The sequence below is a fragment of the Oryx dammah genome, unplaced genomic scaffold (genome assembly GCF_014754425.2).
Source record: "Oryx dammah isolate SB20612 unplaced genomic scaffold, SCBI_Odam_1.1 HiC_scaffold_2, whole genome shotgun sequence".
Lineage (NCBI taxonomy): Eukaryota > Metazoa > Chordata > Mammalia > Artiodactyla > Bovidae > Oryx > Oryx dammah.
Window position 1 is genome coordinate 113,555,755 of NW_024070186.1, and position 22,608 is coordinate 113,578,362.

The 22,608-nt window shown below is 40.7% G+C and overlaps 1 protein-coding gene across 1 annotated transcript; it reads right to left on the reverse strand.

The window, feature by feature from the left end:
• Window positions 1-9,272: 9,272 nt before the first annotated feature.
• Window positions 9,273-13,703, reverse strand: LOC120852765 (soma ferritin-like). The gene is made up of 4 exons (XM_040226191.1): window positions 13,541-13,703; window positions 12,416-12,559; window positions 10,670-10,795; window positions 9,273-9,589 (listed from the first exon to the last, which is right to left on the reverse strand). Exons 1-4 carry the CDS (start codon window positions 13,640-13,642, stop codon window positions 9,371-9,373), a joined length of 591 nt encoding a protein of 196 aa, XP_040082125.1. The 5' UTR covers window positions 13,643-13,703; the 3' UTR covers window positions 9,273-9,370.
• Window positions 13,704-22,608: the final 8,905 nt, after the last annotated feature.

The window sequence follows — 22,608 nt, forward strand, 5'->3', positions numbered from 1 at the left end:
GGCATTGAAACATGTATATTATCATATGTGAAACAAATTGCCAGTCCAGGTTCGATGCATGATACAGGGTGCTTGGGGCTGGTGCACTGGGATGCCCCAGAGGGATGAGATGTGGAAGGAGGTGGGAGGTGGGTTCAGGATGGGGAACACATGTACACCCAGGGTGGATTCATGTCAATGTATGGCAAAACCCATACAATATTGTAAAGTCATTAGCCTCCAATTAAAATAAATAAAATTTATATTAAAAAAAGAAAAACAAAACACAATGAAAGGCAGTAAGAGAGGAAAATCACTAAAGACATACAGAAAACAATGTATAATGGCTATAGAAAGCCCTTCTCCATCAGTAATTTACATGTAATTTAATTACGTGTAAATGGGTTAAACTCCCAGTCAAAACATACTGAGCGGCTGATGAATAAACAAACAAGCTCCAAGTAAATAAATAAATGTTTGTTTACAGTTTGCAACTATTCCATATCAAAGTAGTCCTCATATATTAATAAACTATGGTTTATTTCCCTTCCTTTTTCTCTGATAGCATCTACATATCAGTTCCCCACCAAGCCCTTTCCTCTTTTGTATTGATCATTGTTATTTGAGATGGGGATTTCTAAATCATTCATTTTTAAGAATTTCCTGTAGGTGAAAATCTAGGCTAAGTGATTTTGATACTTTTTTGCTAAAGCAGTACCTCTTTTCTGCAGTCACAAAATTAACTGGCTTCCTCCAATCTAGGTTGCCTACATGATACTTTATGAGGACTTGCATTTTTGCACTTATGTACCTAAAGTTTCCATAAGAACCTTCTGTTAGCATAGCCATATAACTGAAACCTCAGTTCAGTTCAGTTCAGTTCAGTCGGTCAGTCATGTCCGACTCTTTATGACCCCACGAATCGCTGCACGTCAGGCCTCCCTGTCCATCACCAGCTCCTGGAGTTCACTCTTACTCAAGTCCATCGAGTCAGTGATGCCATCCAGCCATCTCATCCTCTGTCATCCCCAACTCCTCCTGCCCCCCATCCCTCCCATCATCAAAGTCTTTTCCAATGAGTCAACTCTTCGCATGAGGTGGCCAAAGTACTGGAGTTTCAGCTTTAGTATCATTCCTTCCAAAGAATCCCAGGGCTGATCTCCTTCAGAATGGACTGGTTGGATAGCCTTGCAGTCCAAGGAACTCTCAAGAGTCTTCTCCAACACCACAGTTCAAAAGCATCAATTCTTTGGCACTCAGCTTTCTTCACAGTCCAACTCTCACATCCATACATGACCACTGGAAAAACCATAGCCTTGACTAGACGGACTTTTGTTGGCAAAATAATGTCTCTGCTTTTAAATATGCTATCTAGGTTGGTCATAACTTTTTTTCCAAGGAGTAAGCGTCTTTTAATTTCATGGCTGCAGTGAACATCTGCAGTGGTTCTGGAGCCCCCCAAAATAAAGTCTGACACTGTTTCCACTGTTTCCCCATCTATTTCTCATGAAGTGATGGGACCAGATTCCATGATCTTCGTTTTCTGAATGTTGAGCTTTAAGCCAACTTTTTCACTCTCCTCTTTCACTTTCATCAAGAGGCTTTTTAGTTCCTCTTCACTTTCTGTCATAAGGGTGGTGTTACCTGAATATCTGAGGTTATTTATATTTCTCGCAGCAATCTTGATTCCAGCTTGTGCTTCTTCCAGCCCAGCGCTTCTCATGATGTACTCTGCATGTAAGTTAAATAAGCAGGGTGACAATATACAGCCTTGACATACTCCTTTTCCTATTTGGAACCAGTCTGTTGTTCCATGTCCAGTTCTAACTGTTGCTTCCTGACCTACATACAGGTTTTTCAAGAGGCAGGTCAGGTGGTCTGGTATTCCCATCTCTTTTGGAATTTTCCACAGTTTATTGTGACCCACACAAAGGCTTTGGCCTAGTCAATAAAGTGGAAATAGATGTTTTTCTGGAACTCTCTTGCTTTTTCCATGATCCAGCGGATGTTGGCAATTTGATCTCTGGTTCCTCTGCCTTTTCTAAATCCAGATAGAACATCTGGAAGTTCACGGTTCACATATTACTGAAGGCTGGCTTGAAGAATTTTGAGCATTACTTTCCTAGTGTGTGAGATGAGTGCAATTGTGCAGTAGTTTGAGCATTCTTTGGCATTGCCTTTCTTTGGGATTGGAATGAAAACTGCCCTGTTCCAGTCCTGTGGCCACTGCTGAGTTTTCCAAATTTGCTGGCATATTGAGTGCATCACTTTCACAGCATCATCTTTCAGGATTTGAAATAGCTCTACTGGAATGCCATCACCTCCACTAGCTTTGTTCGTACTGATGCTTTCTAAGGCCCACTTGACTTCACATTCCAGGATGTCTGGCTCTAGATGAGTGATCACACCATTGTGATTATCCAGATCATGAAGATCTTTTTTGTGCAGTTCTTCTGTGTATTCTTGCCACCTTTTCTTAATATCTTCTGCTTCTGTTAGGTCATTACCATTTCTGTCCTTTATTGAGCCCATAATTGCGTGAAAAGTTCCCTTGGTATCTCTAATTTTCTTGAAGAGATCTCTAGTCTTTCCCATTCTGTTCTTTTCCTCTATTTCTTTGCATTGATCGCTGAGGAAGCCTTTCTTATCTCTTCTTGCTATTCTTTGCAACTCTGCATTCAGATGCTTATATCTTTCCTTTTCTCCTTTGCTTTTCACTTTTCTTTTCACAGCTATTTGTAAGTCCTCTTCAGACAGCCATTTTGCTTTTTTGCATTTCTTTTCCATGGGGATGGTCTTGTTCCCTGTCTCCTGTTCAATGTCACGAACCTCCATCCATAGTTCATCAGGCACTCTATCTATCAGATCTAGGCCCTTAAATCTATTTCTCACTTCCACTGTATATTTATAAGGGATTTGATTTAGGTCATACTTGAATGGTCTAGTGGTTTTCCCTACTTTCTTCAATTTCAGTCTGAATTTGGCAATAAGGAGTTCATGATCTGAGCCACAGTCAGCTCCTGGTCTTGTTTTTGTTGACTGTATAGAACTTCTCCATCTTTTGCTGCAGAGAATATAATCAATCTGATTTCAGTGTTGTCCATGTGTAGAGTTTTCTCTTGTGTTGTTGGAAGAGGGTGTTTGTTATGACCAGTGCATTTTCTTGGGAAAACTCTATTAGCCTTTGTCCTGCTTCATTCTGTATTCCAAGGCCAAATTTGCCTGTTACTCCAGGTGTTTCTTGACTTCCTACTTTTGCATTCTAGTCCCCTATAATGAAACAGACATTCTTTTTGGGTGTTAGTTCTAAAAGGTCTTGTAGGTCTTCATAGAACCGTTCAACTTCAGCTTCTTCAGTGTTACTGGTTGGGGCATAGACTTGGATTACTGTGATATTGAATGGTTTGCCTTGGAGACGAACAGAGATCATTCTGTCGCTTTTGAGATTGCATCCAAGTACTGCATTTTGGACTCTTTTGTTGACTATGATGGCTACTCCATTTCTTCTAAGGAATTCCTGCCCTCAGTAGTAGATATAATGGTCATCTGAGTTAAATTCACCCATTCCAGTCCATTTTAGTTCGCTGATTCCTAGAATGTCAACGTTCACTCTTGCCATCTCTTGTTTGACCACTTCCAATTTGCCTAGATTCATGGACCTGACATTCCCGGTTCCTATGCAATATTACTCTTTACAGCATCGGAACTTGCTTCTATCACCAGTCACATCCACAACTGGGTATTGTTTTTGCTTTGGCTCCATCCCTTCATTCTTTCTGGAGTTATTTCTCCACTGATCTCCAGTAGGATATTGGGCACCTACCAACCTGGGGAGTTCCTCTTTCAGCATCCTATCATTTTGCCTTTTCATACTGTTCATGGGGTTCTCAAGGCAGGAATACTGAAGTGGTTTGCCATTCCCTTCTCTAGAGGACCACATTCTGTCAGACCTCTCCACCATGAACCCACCCGTCTTGGGTGGCATGGCTTAGTTTCATTGATTTAGACAAGGCTGTGGTCTTTGTGTGATTAGATTGACTAGTTTTCTGTGAGTATGGTTTCAGTGTGTCTGCCCTCTGAAGCCCTCTTGCAACACCTACCATCTTACTTGGGTTTCTCTTACCTTGGGCATGGGGTATCTCTTCACGGCTGCTCCAGCAAAGCACAGCTGCTGCTCCTTACCTTGGATGAGGGGTATCTCCTCACTGCTGCCTCTCCTGACCTTGAACATGGAATGAACTGAAACCTCGTTAGCAGATAGATGATATAATTTTTGCACTCAAGAAGTATTTCTCACTTTTAGGAAGTAAACATTTTAGTGTATGTGCTTTATGACACACACTTTATTATTACTGGCTTTTTTTTCTCCTCATTCTCTTCCTTTAAGTATCCTAGATGATAACTGTTTGGAGCATCTGAAGTCATAGGCTTTAGTTCAGAAAGCCACAACAGTGCTGCAGGTGTTTCTGAGAATAGGATTTGCAAAAGTGGTAGGTGTCTGAAATCAATAACAAATATTTACTCCCAAAAGGATGAGGTCCCATTGTGAGTGAGAACTTCTGTGATCAAAGAGGGTTAGTGCAACAAAAGGGTTGGAGTTAGAAGTAGAATACGTTTGGATGAGGAGTCACACAGAGGTAGCAGATTCAAGAAAATAGAACTAATGGCATTTTTCATAAGACTATAATAACTTTAAATTTTGTATGGAAACATAAAAGACCCCAAATACTCAAAACAATCTAGAGAAAGAACAGAGCTGGAAGAATCATACTCCCTGCCTTCAGACTATACCACAAAGCTACGGTAATCAAAATAGTGTGGAACTGGCACAAAAACAGATACATAAATCAATGGAACAGGAAAGAAAGCCAAGAAATAAACCCATGTACTTATGGTTAATTAATCTATGATAAAGGGGGCAAGAATATAAAATGGAGAAAAGATAGTCTGTTCAATAAGTGGTGCTGGGAAAACTAGACAGGCACATATAAAAGAATGAAACGAAAGTATTCTCTAACACCATATGCAAAAATTAACTCAAAATGGATTAAAGACCTAAATGTAAGAGTAGATACCATAAAACTCCTTGAGGAATACATAAGCAGAACACTCTTTGACAGAAATTGTAGCAATATTTTTTTTTTTGATCCCTCTCCCAAAGCAAAGGAAAAAAAAGAACAAATAAACAAGTGGGACGTAATTAAACTTAAAAGCTTTTGCACAGCCAAGGGAACCATCAACAAAACAAAAAGAGAGTCTACTGAGTAGGGGAAAATATTTGCAAATGATATGACTAATAAGGGGTTAATATTCAACATATATAAATAACTCATACAACTCAACATCAAAAAAACAAACAATCCATTTAAAAGATGGACAGAAGAACTGAATACATTTTTTTCAAAGAGGAAATGCAGATGGTCAAAAGGCACATGAAAAGATGCTCAACATTACTAATCAAAGAAATGCAAATCAAAACCACCATGTGTTATCACCTCATAGTGGTCAGAATGGTTATTATCAAGAACACAAATAGGAGACTTCCTTGGCAGTCTGCTGGTTAAGATTCCATACTTCCAATTCAGGGGCCTCATGTTCCATCTTTGGTGGGGGAACTAAGATCCTACATGCCATGAAGTGGAACATAAATAAATAGAAAAAGAACAATCCAAAGTCACATTTTAAAAAAAGAGCAGAAATAAATGTTGGTGAGGATGTGGAGAAAAGGGAACCCTCCTAAAGTGCTGGTGGGAATGTAAATTGCTGCAGCCGCTGTGAAAAGCAGTATGGAGGCTTCCAAAAAAACTAAAAATAGAAATACCACAAGGCCCAGCCATTTCATTCCTAGGTAAATTTTGAAAGGAGCAAAAACACTAATTCAGAAAGATACATGTACCCCAACATTCATAGCAGCATTAGTTATAATTGCCAAAGTACGGAAGCAACCTATGAATCCATCAACAGATGAATGGATAAAGAAGATGCAATATGTATATACAATAAAATATTGCTTAGCCACAAAAGAGAATGACAGTTTTGTTACAACGGGAGAAGGCTCTATCTAATAGAGGCCAGGGATGCTCCTAGACACCTTACAATGGGAAGGATTAATCCCTATAACAATGGGTCATTAGCCTCAAAATACTAATAGTGCTGAGGCTGAGGTCTTCTTTGGTGGCTCAGTGGTAAAGAATCTGCCTGCCAATGCAGGAGACATGGGTTCAATCCCTTTTCCAGGAGGACCCCACATGCCATGGAGCAACTAAGCCCTTGTACCACATCTATTGATCCCGTGCTCTAGAGACTGGTACTCGAAACTACTAAGTCCATGCGTCAGTCCAACTACTGACGGCCGTGTGCCTTAGAGCCTGTGCTCCACAACAAGAGAAAGCACCACAGGGAGAAGCCTGTGAACCACAACCAGAGAGTAGCCCCCCACTCGCCACAACTAGAGAAAAGCCTGCTCAGCAGTGAGGACCCAGCACAGCCAAAAATAAATAAAATTATAAAAAAATTAGTCACAGAGATGTAATATATAGAATGGGGAATATCATCAATTAAAAAAAAATAGTACTGAGGTTGAGAAATACTGTTTGAGGACGTTCAGAACAAAATAATTAGTGCTGAGGATAGTGTGGTTTTGTCTTATCCTCAATTTAATGTGAATTTCTATCATTCACTAATAAGTATAAAATTAATATAAATTAGTAATTGTAAAAGTGAGAACTTTGTTCAAGACTGCTTTGTACACTAGTGTTTCTCCAGTGGTGACAAGCTTGCCACGGCAATGATTTTCAAGATGTGTGACTTGTAGAAAGGGTAGGAAAAATCCACAATGTGATTGACTATTCCCTAGGGGCATACCCTTTCCTATTAGAATTGCTCAAGCATAGCACACTTATATTAATATCAGCTAGGTCACTTTGAATCTGCCTGTAGAAGCCCTTGCCTTTACATTTTGCTATTGAAACAGTGATATTGTTCACAGTAAAGGTCTTCAGGTTAAAAGCTTCTGATAAGTTTAGTGTATACCTGAATTGGTCTATTCTATCCTAGGTCTATTAATTTCCCCTTCCAGTGTTTGGAAGATTTTTCTTATTTCTGCTTCTAATATTGGTGAAAAAGCTGTTATTAACACATCAGTTCAGTTGCTCAGTCGTGTCTGACTCTTTGCGACCCCATGAATCACAGCATGCCAGGCCTCCCTGTCCATCACCAGCTCCCAGAGCTCACTCAAACTCATGTCCATCGAGTCAGTGATGCCATCTGGCCATCTCATCCTCTGTTGTCCCCTTCTCCTCCTGCCCCCAGTCCCTTCCAGCATCAGGGTCTTTTCCAATGAGTCAACTCCTCGCATGAGGTGGCCAAAGTATTGGAGTTTCAGCTTCAGCATCGGTCCTTCCAATGAACACCCAGGACTGATCTCCTTTAGGATGGACTGGTTGGATCTCTTTGCAGTCTAAGGGACTCGCAAGAGTCTTCTCCAGCACCACAGTTAAAAAGCATCAATTCTTCAGTGCTCAGCTTTCTTCACAATCCAACTCTCACATCCATACATGACCACTGGAAAAACCATAGTCTTAACTAGACAGACCTTTATTGGCAAAGTAATATCTCTGCTTTTTAATATACTGTCTAGGTTGGTCATAACTTTTCTTCCAAGGAGTAAGCGTCTTTTAATTTCATGGCTGCAATCACCATCTGCAGTGATTTTGGAGCCCCTCCAAAGTTAATACATCAGTTTTCCTTAAATGATGACTGACTTAATGGCAAACATTTTCATCCTTGATGCTTTAAAATTTCACTATAATAGATTTCTTTCCTCTTGGAACTCTAATTAGATCTTTTGTTGCAACTCCATGTTTTAACTTTTAAAGACCATTTCTTTATTCTTTTGCCAGAGAACTTCTTAGCTTACTTCCAAATCACTTGTTTGATTAGCTGTGTTTATTTGAATATTCAGCCCATTTGTTAACTTCAGTTTTTCCAAGATATATAGTTGGTTCTTTCTCATGATCACTTATCCTTGTTTCAAACAAGATTATTCTAAGATTAAATGTATTAAGATTCTGGCTTAATTTCAGTGATTTGTTTTCTTACTGTCAGTGCTTCTGTTATGTACGGGCTTTCTACATGTTTAAGCAGTGGCACTATTTATTGAACAAATAACAGAATACATAATCTGAGCAGGCACTGTTTTTAGATACTTTATATAATCCTTAATCCTTTTATTTGGACATGACTAACCAACTAAGCACAACACAGCACAATCCTTTTAACTTTATGAACTAAGTAATAGTAATCCCACTTTACAGATGATTAAACTGCATCAATGAGTAAGGCAAATAAACTTATTCAAAGCCATTGAGTTAGTTTTCAAGTCAGGACACAATCCTATAGAGCAGTGGTCTCCAATCTTCTGGTACCAATGACCAGTTTCAAGGAAGGTATTTCTGCCGACCAGGGGTTGGGGATGGTTTCAGGATGACTCAAGTACATTTATTGCACACTTTATTTCTATTATTACATCAACTCCACCTCAGATCATCAGACATTAGATCCCAGAGTTTAGGCACCTGTTACCGACCCCTCCTTTACCTAGGTGCTACTAGCCCCCCGAGGCCCTTGGGTATGATCCGCGATTGCATGCTCATTCTTTGCTCCTGAAAGCAATTCCCCAGTAGCTGCTGGCTAGCCCACAGCGGAGGGGGTAGGGCCATCCTAACACTAGTCTGTCGTGTCTTAGTTACCTGTGTACCCGTTCTCTATGCTTGCCTCCAGCACTGGAAGGGCACCTGGGTTGCAGCTACCTATTCACTGTATATCTTTCAAGTGAAGTCATCTTTTCTAGACCAAGAGCTCTTGTTTAAGTTTAGCTTTGCATTTATTAGAAAACCCTACTATTTTGTAAACTTAATATATTAAGTGGAGAAATAAATGGCAACCCACTCCAGTATTCTTGCCTAGAGAATCCTGTGGACAGAGGAGACTGGTGGGCTGCTATCCATAGGGTCACACAGAGTCAGACACGAATGAAGCGACTTAGCAGCAGCAATATGTTAAGTTGTGGGGAGGAGAATTAGCAAGACATTAGGTTTTGCTACTTAATTTCATCTGTGTCCACTTGGACTAACTGAATTTACTAGAACCTGACTCTACATCTGGGTGTTGAGGGAATTTCTTTTTTTTTTTTTTTTAAGTCTAATGCATCCACGGTACCTCAGGAAGCTTTCAAACTCCCATGTATGAACCTAACCTTTCTTGTGCTCCAATAGCAATCTCTCTACACATAATCATAATGCAAAACACATTTATTTGCATGTACAACAAGGAGGATTAGGATCCGAGATGAAAAGAGAAGCATACTTCTGTCAAATGGAGATCAGGATTCTTAAGGAGCTGACTTTGGGACCTTCTGGGCAGGAGGACTTGGAGAGTTGCCTGCAGATTCTGTCTCTTGACCTGCTGCTCCAGATGTTCCGGGGGCATTTTCAGGCTGTCCTTCACTCTGGGTTGACATTTCCAAATCCTTGTGATAATTAAGCTGGTATTCCAGATAGCTTATGTTCCTGGTCTGTTCATCCAGGAACTTTTTTGTGAAGCGTAAGAGCTACAGAAATAAAAACAAGAGAAAACTCATTAAGGACCTTGTCTGCAGCAGGAGGCAATCTAATCTGCTACCCAAATTATAGTTCACGGACCAGCAGTTCTAGCAGCCTGTCAGAAATGCAGAATCTCGAATCTCTCCCACTCCTACTAAATCAAAATCTATGTTTTAAGAAGGGACTAGAAGATTTACATGCATAATGAAGTTCAAAGGCGTCGATCTCTGACATTCAAGACCTCCAGATGAACACAAGCATCCACTTCTAACAAAAAGTTATTACAGGATAGTTGGTTTACAATGTTACTTTTTCTTAAAATTATTTTTATTGAAGGATAATTACTTTGCAATATTGTGATCATTTTTGCCATACATCATCACGAATTGGCCACAGGTATATGTGTGTCTCCCCCCTGCCATCCTGAACCCCCCCTCCCACCAAACATCCACTTTCAATGAGTATAAGCATTAAGGCATCTCATCAAAAGCACAGATTAATTTAATAAGCTACTACTGTAATGGTTTTTCACCCTATTTGAATCATAGGTAAGTGTCAAGTAGGCTCCCAGACCTCATTCCCAAGCACTGAAATTTTAGGGTTCTGGTGTAAGGCTCAGGCATTTGATAGTTTTCAGGGGTCTACAGTGAGTCCAATATGCAGCAAGGTTGATAGCTCTTCTACTAGATCATTTTCTTCAACCTCCAGAGAAACTAAGAAGTTTGGTGAGAAATGTTATCGCTGAAATAGAGTGTTCACCATTAACCAAAGAACACTTCAGAGAAGTCTATAGAATGGGTCCCCACTGACATTCACTTTTGTGGGGGTAGTCTAGGATAGTGATTCGCAAGATGGGTTTATTTGAATATCCAGAGTGCAGATTATCCCCGAAAAGTCTTCTCCATCTTGTATTGAGTTGCATTCCTCCTTACCAGGGCCTCTGCTCCTCCCACCTCCCAACTACTCTAAGAAATAAGTTCATATACTTCCTTCAGAGGAAATAAACATATTAGATGATCCGTTGCCTTGGGTTCATTTCCTAGAAGCAAGCCATCATCTAGAAGTGAAATGATCTGTTTACTACTTACATTGGTTTCTCTATTCCTAGAAGCTGAGGCCCTCAGGTCTTGAAGGAGCTTGTTTAACTCATTCTCCAACTGCAGAGCAGACAGTAGAGCTTGTTTACCAGTTCCCCAGTTATCTATATCAGGCCTCTGTTGGAGAGAAACAGGGAATTACTCTTAGCTGAGGCACAGCTTAGTTACACCCTACTTCCTGGGTAGATTTATAGGCCTGCAGAGGCCAGTAGTTTCCATGGTTTGTGACATGATGGAATCAGTGGAGCCCCTTAAATACTGCTGTCTGGCTTTCAGCTGCAGACATTCTGACTTAATTGGTACTGAGGAGCAGGGCTTTTAAAAGTTCTCCAGGTGACTTTAATGTTCTGCAAAGCATGGCTACCACTAGGCACAGTTATGTGTGCTCTTCCATTAGCTTTTGAATTCCTTTAGCTTTGGAGAGTAGTTCAGTTCAATTATCACCAGACATTTAGTTGTCTTTGGAGACCTGGAGTTAAAAGAACCCTTCAGATAAGGAGGGATATTTCCAAATATAATAGCTTCAACTAAGGTTTAGATTGTTTCTTTAGAGTATATCAAAACCATTAGGAGTAAACCAATTTTAGATTGTCGCTTTTTTCTCTTTCCTGGTTTTAGAACATAAATATGTATGTTTGTGTTAGTCGCTCAGGTGTGTCCAACTCTTTGAGACCCCCTGGACTGTAGCCCACCAAGTTCCTGTATCCATTGGATTCTCCAGGCAAGAATACTGGAGTGGGATGCTAGTCCCTTTTCCAGAGGATCTTCCTGACCCAGGGATCAGACCCAGGTCTCCTACATTGCAGGCAGATTCTTTACCATCTGAGCCATGGGGAAGCCCTTTTAGAAAGTAAATGCCTATTCTCTATCATTTGGGTGTGTCCCTATTCACAATGTTTAAGTGGGTAATCGTAATTATTCCTAAGAAAGAGGAAATAAGAGACAGGTATGTAGCAACAGGGCTTCCCTGGGGGCTCAGTGTTAAAGAATCTGCCTGTAATACAGGAGACCCAGGTTCAATCCCTGGATTGGGAAGATCCCCTGGAGGAGAGCATGGCAATCACTTTTTTACTCTTGCCTAGAGAATCCCATGGACGGAGGAGCCTGGCAGGCTTCAGTCCATAGGGTCGCACAGAGTCGACAGACACAATTGAGGCAGGCAAGCGGCAGCGGCAGCATGTAGCAATTAGAATGCACAACTCTACAAATGTAGAGTCTGTTCCAGTGGAAAAAAAGTTTGTTTTATTAAATACATTGCAGAGGCAGCTGTATTAACTACCTGAGGATGTATCTGAATTAAAGAGCTAACATAAGATACAAACCACTCTAGAAGAGAACAGTAGATCTTCTCAAACTATACAGAGGATTAGAATCATCTGGAGTGCTTGTTAAGCACTTTAGCTCCTTGGGCCCCACTCTGAGAGAGGGTAACTCAGTTTCTTAGAGTGGGGCCCATGAATTTACGTTTCTAATAAGGTCCCAGGTGATGCTGGTGCTGCTGGTCCAGAGGTCACACTTTGTATCGCTCTTTCAGAAAAGAAAAACTAAGATTTAGTGACTGAAATTTACTCGAAATGATATGAAGAGGTTACAAACAAGATACATGCTTACCCTCAGTCAGCTGCTATAATCCCATGTAGGAACATGAGTAATGAAACAAGTCAGATAACAACTAATAACTTTGTTATCTAGACCCAGCAAAGGCCCTATAGAGATCATCATAACAAATTACATCACCTTAATCACCGGAAGGCAGATTGTACACTTATATTTTCTTAGATATTTTATGAACTGCTTTGCATGCTCCCTCTTCACATCAGCTTGGTCTTGGAAGAATGTATGAAAAGTAGGTGCTTCTGAATCTTCAATGTAGTAACAGGCCTGGAGCAGGGATAAGAATGGGGAGAGACTGCAGGTGAGAGGAGTCGATGTTTAGGACCGGAATCTCACACAAACTCACTTTGTTATCTCTATGGCTGTCCAAAAGAGGCCTTACTTTGTTCAGTCCAGGGTTCTCAGTTTGCTCTTTGACTTCCAGAAGGCCCCAACTGCCTTCATAAACCCAGGCTACCTCAAAGAGACGCGACTCAGGTTTTAACACACTGGTGCCTAGCATTTGGCCATGAGGCCTCTTTAAGGGTCAGGTTTGTGAGCCCTATATGCTAGCACTATAACCAGTATTTATGTGGACAACTGGCAGAAGTCCAGCATAAAGTAAGTGACGTTCAAGAGTCAATCTTGAGACTTCTCTGGTGGTCCAGTGGTTAAGAATCCACCCACCAATGCAAAGGAAACTACTTTGATCCCTAGTCCAGGAAGATCCCACATACTGCAGGGCAACTAAGCCCATGTGCCCTGGAGCCTGTACTCTGCAATAAGAGAAGCCACTGTAATGAGAAGCCCATGCACCGCAACTAGAGTAGTTTCCACTCACCATAACTAGAGACAGCACACACAACAGCAATGAAGACCCAATGGAGCCAATAAGTAAATAAACTTAAGAAAATGTGTAAAACCATTGAACGCTACAAAAGTCAAACTAGTTCATTAACCCTACCATATCAACACTAGCTTCAAACTAGCAGATAGATAAAAAATTGTTTATAACCATGTCTGATGCCCACGCCAATTTGGGGACTACTCTGGAAAAGAATTATTCTCTCAACTATTCACCCACAGTTTGCAATCACAGGTCTAAATCACTGGACCTCAGAGCAGCAAAATCCCAGCTGCTAAATCGTTGTTCCCTCTAGTATCAAACAACAAACATGGCTGCAACAAAAATGAGTAAGGCTTTGTGAGATATATTACCCAGACCAGATCTGAAACCTCCCTGACAGTGACTCCAGGACACATACTAACCATAGATAAATAAGCATCACTGACATGCAGCTCGTAAGATGCTACCTGATTAATAGCATCCCTACATTCTTCAGAAAGAAGGCCTTTTGCCTGGGATGCCATCTCAATGTTAGGAAAAACCAGGCATAAAAAGTGCTACCCGCCAAAGTAAGAGACTTCTTCAATACTAACAGGCTTAAATATATATATATATATAGCCAGCCCACTTCTATTCAGCTGAAAACAAGATGAAATGCTATTCAGCTGAGATTACAGCTACTAACCTACCAATGCAGATGTTGTTTTGCATGAAAGAACCAATCTGATAGAGAAAAAGGTGGAGAAAAAAGTGAATTCTCCTAACTATCCCAGCCAGTGTTTTGTATTTGCCCTCATGTTCTCTGACTATGATTTGAGAAGGCTGATTTAAACACTTCCTGAATGGGGAAGCATTAACAGAATAGACTCATTACCTTTAATTGTTTCCTTTTTTTCAAAAAGCGCTTATGGCATATCATGCTAGGTCCTATGGAGAATCTAGGAAAACTGACTAAAATACACTTTTTGCCTATTAGGGACATATTCCCTTCTCACAAGGCCTCAACATACACAATCTTAAAGCAGGATATGATGGGACTTCTGACTTGTCTGAGCTCCCCAGGTGGTTCAAATGGTAAAGAATCTGCTTGCCAACTCAGGAGACACAAGAGATGTGGGTTCGATCCCTAGGTCAGGAAGATCCCCTGGAGGAGGAAATGGCAACCCATTCCAGCATTCTTGCCAGGAAAATTCCATGGACAGAGAACCTGGTGAGCTACAGCCCACAGGGTTGCAAAGAGTCAGACACAACTGAACACACACAAGCTTCTGAATTCTTAAAGGTATATTTATAGGAGGGAATTACAGCAGGTTACATTGATAAACTGGCATTTGAAATTGGCCTTGGAGTGTGGGTAAGAATGTAGAGAAATAGAACTGGAAGAGGGTGTTTCACCTGGAGAAAGGGCACAGACAGGCTGTAGGGTCAAGATATAAGGCTGGTTTCTCCAAGCTACAGTAAGACTTTTCCATGTGGGAAACTTTTGGTTCTTTCTCCATTAGGAAATGATAGCTGCTGAATCAATATTTGTTACCAAAACAATTATTTTACACGTGTGGTGGTATCAGATCTCCCATAGTGTGGTGGATTCTTAGTTTGAGCCTAAGCCACATCTGGTTACACTGAAACAGAAGTGATAGGTCGTCAAAAGGCTCTCTCAGTGAGGCAGTGAGGATCGAGGGGCTCCTGAGGGAGAGTGCATCCTAAGAGAAGGGGCCACGTAGCCTACGTTTGGCCCAGTCATAAAGACAAGGTCTTCAAAGAGAAGAAATCATTATAAAAGGGCCTAGTATTTGCTACTTTTGTTTTCTGACCCAACACTACTCTTATTGTAGCCTCAGAGTGTGTCTTGAATAGGTGGTCCTCAGACCGTCACTTGTATATGAGTCACCTGAGACTCTTCCTAAAAAGCAGATTCTGATATACAGGACCTGAGAGTCTGCTTTTCTAACAATTCCGCCCAATGATGCTGGCGCATGGACCACATTTTGAGTAGAAAGTGTCCCAAGACATGGGACACAAATAGTGTGCTGGGGAACCTCCAAGGGGACATTCTGTGCTTCCTTTTGTTTAAAAAAAATTATTTATCTTAATTAAAAAATTTATTTTTAATTGACTGATGATTGCTTTATAAAATTGGTTTGGTTTCTGTCATACATCAACGTAAATACATCTGAGTTGAGGCACTGGGGATCTTCATTGTGATGCTCAGGGCTTAGTCACCCTGCAGCATGTGGGATCTGAGTTCCCTGACCTGGCACTGAACCCATGTTCCCTGCTTTGGAAGGCAGATGATTAACCACCAGGGAAGTGCAGTCTATGCTTCTGCACACACCACAGCACTGCTTTGGCATTTCCAGGATGTCTGTGACAGCATCCTGGGGAAGGCAGTGTCACTAGAAAACTCAGCAACATCTAGCCCATGATGGTTAGAGCTGAGAAGAGGAAAGAAAAAAGGAGGTGACTAGACAGGTAACTGGTTTTACTTATAGGAGAAGTGAAACATTATCTGAAGTCCCAGAAAAATTTTGGGGACCTTTTCGGGACATTATGGTCCTATGTGAGAAGTGAGGACAGTTCAGTTCAGCTCAGTTGCACAGTCCAACTCTTTGTGACCTCATGGACTGCAGCACGCCAGGCCTCCCTGTCCATCACCAATTCCTGGAGCTTACTCAAACTCATATCCATTGAGTCAGTGATGCTATCCAACCATCTCATCCTCTGTTGTCCCCTTCTCCTCCCTTCAATCTTTCCCAGCATCAGGGTCTTTTCAAAACAGTCAGTTCTTCAAATCAGGTGGCCAAGTATTGCAGTTTAAGCTTCAGCATCAGTTCTTCCAATGAATATTCAGGACTGATTTCCTTTAGGATGGATTGGTTGGATCTCCTTGCTGTCCAAGGGACTCTCAAAAGTCTTCTCCAACACCACAGGTCAAAAGCATCAATTCTTCAGTGCTCAGCTCTCTTTATAGTCCAACTCTCACATCCATACATGACTACTGGAATAACCATAGCTTTGACTAGACAGAACATTTTTGGCAAAGTGATGTCTCTGCTTTATAATATGCTATCTAGGTTGGTCATAGCTTTTCTTCCAAGGAGCAAGTGTTTTTTCATTTCATGGCTGTAGTCACCATCTGCAAGTGATTTGGGAGCCCCCCAAAATAAAGTCTCTCACTATTCCCACTGTTTCCCCATCTATTTGCCGTGAAGTGATGGGACCAGATGCCATGATATTAGTTTTCTGAATGTTGAGTTTTAAGCCACCTTTTTCACCCTCCTCTTTCACTTTCATCAAGAGGCTCTTTAGTTCTTCACTTTCTGCCATAAGGGTGGTGTCATCTGCATATCTGAGGTTATTGATATTTCTCCCAACAATCTTGATTCCAGCTTGTGCTTCATCCAGCCTAGCATTTCTCATGCTGTACTCTGCATGGAAGTTAAATAAGCAGGGTGACAACATACAGCCTTGACATACTCCTTTCCTATTTGGAACCAGTCTGTTGTTCCATGTCCAGTTCTAACTGTTGCTTCCTGATATGCATACAAATTTCTCAGGAGGCAGGTAAGGTGGTCTGCTATTCCCATCTCTTTCAGAATTTTCCACAGTTTGTGGTGATCCACACAGTCAAGGATTTGGCATAGTCAATAAAGCAGAAATAGATGTTTTTTTGGAACTCTCTTGCTTTTTCGATGATCCAACGGATGTTGGCAATTTGACCTCTGATTCCTCTGCCTTTTCTAAATCCAGCTTGAACATCTGGAAGTTCAGAGTTCACGTACTGTTGAAGCCTGGCTTGGAGAATTTTGAGCATTACTTTGCTAGCATGTGAGATGAGTGCAATTGTGTGGTAGTTCAAGCTTTCTTTGACATTGCCATTCTTTGAGACTGGAATGAAAACTGACCTTTTCCAGTCCTGTGGCCACTGCTGAGTTTTCCAAATTTGCTGGCATAATGAGTGCAGCACTTTCACAGCATCATCTTTTAGGATTTGAAATAGCTCAACTGGAACTTCATAACCTCCACTAGCTTTGTTCACTTCCTAAGTCACTTGACTTCACATTCCAGGATGTCTGGCTCTAGGTGAGTGATCACACCATCCTGGTTATCTGGGTCATAAAGATCTTTTTGATATAGTTCTTCTGTGTATTCTTGCCACCTATTCTTGATATCTTCTGCTACTCTTAGGTCCATACCATTTCTGTCCTTTATTGAGCCCATCTTTGCATGAAATGTTCCCTTGGTATCTCTGATTTTCTTGAAGAGATCTCTTGTCTTTCCCATTCTATCATTTTCCTCTATTTCTTTGCACTGATCACTGAGGAAGTCTTTCTTATCTCTCCTTGCTATGCTTTGGAATTCTGCATTCAAATGGGTATATCTTTCCTTTTCTCCTTTGCTTTTCACTTCCCTTCTTTTCACAGCTATTTGTAAGGCCTCCTCGGACAGCCCTTTTGCTTTTTTGCATTTCTTTTTCTTGGGGATGGTCCTGATCCCTGCCTCCTGTACAATGTCATGAACCTCTGTTCATGACAAGTGTCAATAAAATCTGGATTATTACTCTTAATATGACTCCATCTACAAGTTGTAAATCTGGAAGATAATGGTTTTACCTAGTGGGAGATGATAATGAGAGTTTGAATATTTCAGGATAATCTATACGATATTTTTATGTAAATATTCCATGATTCTACCTTTCCATCTGGGCCCAAAACACATAACTGTGTACATGTGAAGAAAATGTTCCTATTCCTGTGGATTAAATATTATTAAGAAATATTGCTCTCTCAATCCCAAACTCCCAATTTATCCCTCACTGCACCTCATTTCCCCTCTGGTAACCATATGTTTGTTTTCTAAGTCTGTGAGCCTATTTCTGTTTTGTAAATACAAGTTCATTTGTATTATTTTGTTTAGATTCTGCATAAAAATGGTATCATATGATATTTGTCTTTCTCTGACTTACTTCATTTAGTATGATAATCTCTAAGTCTATTCTGCTGCTGCTGCTAAGTCACTTCAGTTGTGTCCGACTCTGTGTGACCCCAGAGACAGCAGCCCACCAGGCTCCCCCATCCCTGGGATTCTCCAGGCAAGAACACTGGAGTGGGTTGCCATTTCCTTCTGCAATGCATGAAAGTGAAAAGTGAAAGTGAAGTCGCTCAGTCGTGTCCGACTCTTAGCGACCCCATGGACTACAGCCTACCAGGCTCCTCCGTCCATGAGATTTTCCAGGCAAGAGTACCATGTTGCTGCAAACAGCATTATTTCATTCTTTTTAATAGCTGAGTAATATTCCATTATATATATATGGAATATTACTCAGCCATTAAAAAGAATGTGGTGTGTGGTGTATATATATATACATATATATATATATACACCCACCACATCTTATTTATCCATTATTCTATTGATGAACATTTAGGTTGCTTACATGCATTGGCTGTTGTAAACAGCGCTGCAACAAACATTGGTGTGACACACTACTATATTTAAAATAGACAACCAACAAGGACCCACTGTATAGCACAGGGAACTCTACTAAATATTCTGTAATAACCTAAATGGGAAAAGAAATCGAAAAAGGAATAAATACATGTGTAGCTGGTAAAGAATCCACCTGCAATGCAGGAGACCATGGTTTAATTCCTGGATCAGGAAGATTCACTAGAGAAGGGATAGGCTACCCACTCCAATATTCTTAGGCTTCCCTGGTGCCTCAGCTGGTAAAGAATCTGCCTATAGTGCAGGAGGACTAGGTTCGATCCCTGGGTTAGGAAGATCCCTGGAGAAGGGAAATGCTACCCTTTCCAGTATTCTGGCCTAGAGAATTCCATGGACTGTATAGTCCATGGTGTCACAAAGAGTCAGGTATGACTGAGTGATTTTCACTTTCATATATGTATATATAACTGAATCACTTTGCTGTACACTTGAAACTAACACAACATTGTTAATCAACTATACTCCAATATAAGATAAAAATAAATAAATAAAATATGACACAAACAAACTTATCTATAAACAGAAGCAGACTCACAGGACATAGAGAACAGATTCGTGATTGCCAAAAAGGAGGAGGGCTGGGGAGGAATGCACTGGGAGTTTGGGATAAACAAATGCAAACTATTATATACAAGTATAACTGAATTGGAGAAGGCAATGGCACCTCACTCCAGTACTCTTGCCTGGAAAGTTCCATGGATGGAGGATCCTGGCGGGCTGCAGTCCATGGGGTTGCTAGGAGTCGGACACGACTGAGTGACTTCACTTTCACTTTTCACTTTAATGCATTGGAGAAGGAAATGGCAACCCACTCCAGTGTTCTTGTCTGGAGAATCCCAGGGACGGGGGAGCCTGGTGGGCTGCTGTCTATGGGGTCGAACAGAGTCAGACACGACTGAAGCGACTTAGCAGCAGCAGCAGCATAACTGAATTATTTGCTCTATATCAGAAACTAACACAACACTGTAAGTCAGCCATACTTCAAAAAGACAAATTAAAATTTTAAAATGAACTGTTGCTATCTAATCACTTAAAAACAACCTCATCAATGTATAGAAAAAAACAAGAGGAAAATAACACATCATAAAAAACAACTGAGTTAGTGTAGTGGCTTTATAAGTAACTTTTTTCTTTTTTCCATATTTTTTCAACTTTTATAATTATATATATATATATCATTTTGAAAAAGGAAGCTAACAGATACCTTTCTGGAGAATTAGCACAATGTATTTTCCTAATTGGGTTTCCTAGGTGGCGCTTGGAGAAGGCAATGGCACCCCACTCCAGTACTCTTGCCTGGAAAATCCCAGGGACAGGGGAGCCTGGTGGGCTGCCGTCTATGGGGTCGCACAGAGTCGGACACGACTGAAGCGACTTAGCAGCAGCAGCGGCGCTAGTGGTGAAGAACCCACCTGCCAATGCAGGAGACATAAGAGGTGCATGTTCAGTCTGGGTCAGGAAGATCCCCTGGAGTAGGAAATGGTAACCCATTCCAGGATTTCTTGCCTGGAAAATTCCATGGACAGAGGAGTTGCAAAGAGTCAGACATGACTGAAGTGACTTAGCTCACACATTCATTTTCCTAATTGAAGCTCCATATATGTATTTATGAATATATTTTTTCTAATTAAAAAAGTAACGCATTATCATTACTAAGAAGTATTCCAAAATTACAGAAATACATAATGTAGAATGTGAAAGCCCAGGGGTAACACTGAAATTCCAATACCTATTTTAAAATCTAATTTGATCCATAATACCACTATTAAATTTTGTTAATCTAATGAACTGACATACAATCAGACTGGTACAGGCACCCTTTCCTTTAGGATGTATTGAAAACAAAAATAGTTTTTAAAAAATTACACAATGCCTCTCAAAAATGTTTTGACCTAATCTAGACTTTCTGTCCTAATCTTATCAACTCTCTAATGATTCAGAAAAAACAAGCAATGCTCTTCTGAAGATAAATTCTTATCTTTAAACATAAAATATCTTTAGTACAGCATCTATTATTCTCTATATCCAGTTCTTTGTGCACGTTTCCTTTATTAGTTTATAAGCTTCATGAGGAAGCTTAGTCATCTTTGTGTATCTCCCAGAGCTCATAGTATGGTGCCTTGTCCATAGAAAGCACTCGATAAATTACACTGAGCAATTTCAAAGTAAAAAGGAAACTAGAAATTTAAAGTCATTTGTTGTCGAGGAAGAAACAGTAGCAAGAGCCAAATGAGTACTTTGCATTTTGGAAAAGCAGGTTAAAAGTTCCCCCAAATTATGGGGGAGGGTGAAAGCAGGGAATTCCTTGAGTCTTTAAAATGAGTCTTAGGGACTTGCCTGGTGGTCTAGTAGCTAAGACTTCATGCTTCCCATGAAAGTTCGATCCCTGGTCAGGGAAATAGATCCCACAAGTCACAACTAAAAAAGATTCTGTGTGACTCAATGAAGATCGAAGAACCCATGTGCTGCAGCTAAGACGAGATAAATAAAATAAATATTAAAGAATGAGCCTTAAAAAGAAAAGACCACACTTATTGTGGTCCTGGTACTGAGTGGGTCCTTAAACATTTTTATTAATGAAATAGTGAGAAGTAATTTATCAAGATAGCTCACTAGTAAACTTTAAGATGTCACAAGTGATTCTGATGAAAAAAGATGATGTCTCCAGAAATCTGTGTGCCTGCACATATGTCCTGTAGCCTCTACTTCTGGCCTTAGAATGGCTATCTTATCTTCCAGAACATGTTTTCTGACTTTCACAGTCTGGGTTTGGTGTCCCCACCTTTGTGCTCCTTGGTTATAGTCATTCTTTCCACATCTTTGTGACTTCTTGCTTATCTGTACGAATTCTCTACTAGTTCATGAGATCTTTGAAGGTGCTTGCTGCATCATGACTTGGTATTACCATCATCTAGCATAGACCTGGACGTTGCAGGTCGTCAATAGATATTCATCCACTAAGAGTGAATAAGTAAATGGTCAAACACTGGGAGGGCAAACACAGAAACATGGAAGACAAATAAATGGGGGAATGGAATGTAAAAGAAATATCAGGCAATATAAACTTTCGTATGTATTCATATGTTTCAAGCTAACAGCAACAAAGATCTGAGGCAAGAAGTACATGGCAGGGTTAGGAGATGGAGATGTTTTGGGCCAAAAAGAACAAAGTAGAGAAATTCCATGGTGGTCCAGTGGTTAAAAATCTGCCCGCCACTTCCGGGGACATGGCTTTGGTGCCTGGTGCAAGAAGATTCCACATGCCTCAGGACAATGAAGCCGGGGCACCGCCACCACTGAGGCCTGTGCACCTGGAGCCCATGCTCTGAAATGAGAGAAGCCGCCGCGGTGAGAAGTCCAAGCTCCGCAACTAGAGAGTAGCCCCCAACTGCTGAAACTAGAGAAGGTCTGCACACAATAATGAGGACCCAGAACAGCCAAGAATAAATACAATTAGATGAAAAAAAAGAGAGCAAAGTAGAGAGAAAGAGACACACTAATGGGACAAAAATTGAAGTTAGACAAAGACAGAGAGAAAGCAGAATAACTGAAGTGGTGTATAAAAGAGAAACATGTAGATAAACCAAATCTCAAATATTAATAGAGAAATATGAGTAGTAGGGAAGTGGGAAGTAGTGTGTGTGTGTGTGTGTGTGTGTGTGTGTGTGTGTGAGTCACTCAGTTGTGTCCGACTCTTTGTGACCCCATAGACTATAGCCCACCAGACTCCTCTGTCCATGGGATTCTCCAGGCAAGAATACTGAAGTCAATTGCCATTCCTTTCTTTGGGGGGTCTTCCCGACCCAGGGATCAAACCCAAGTCTCCTGCATTGCAGGCAGATTTTACTTACTGTCTGAGCCACCCAAGAAGCCTGAAGGAAGTCCAGATAGAGTAGTAGGGAATAAGGATACCTAGATAATTTAAATCTAGGTAGAACACGTCCAGGTCTAGATGAACTTTATTCTTTGATTGGAATAATGA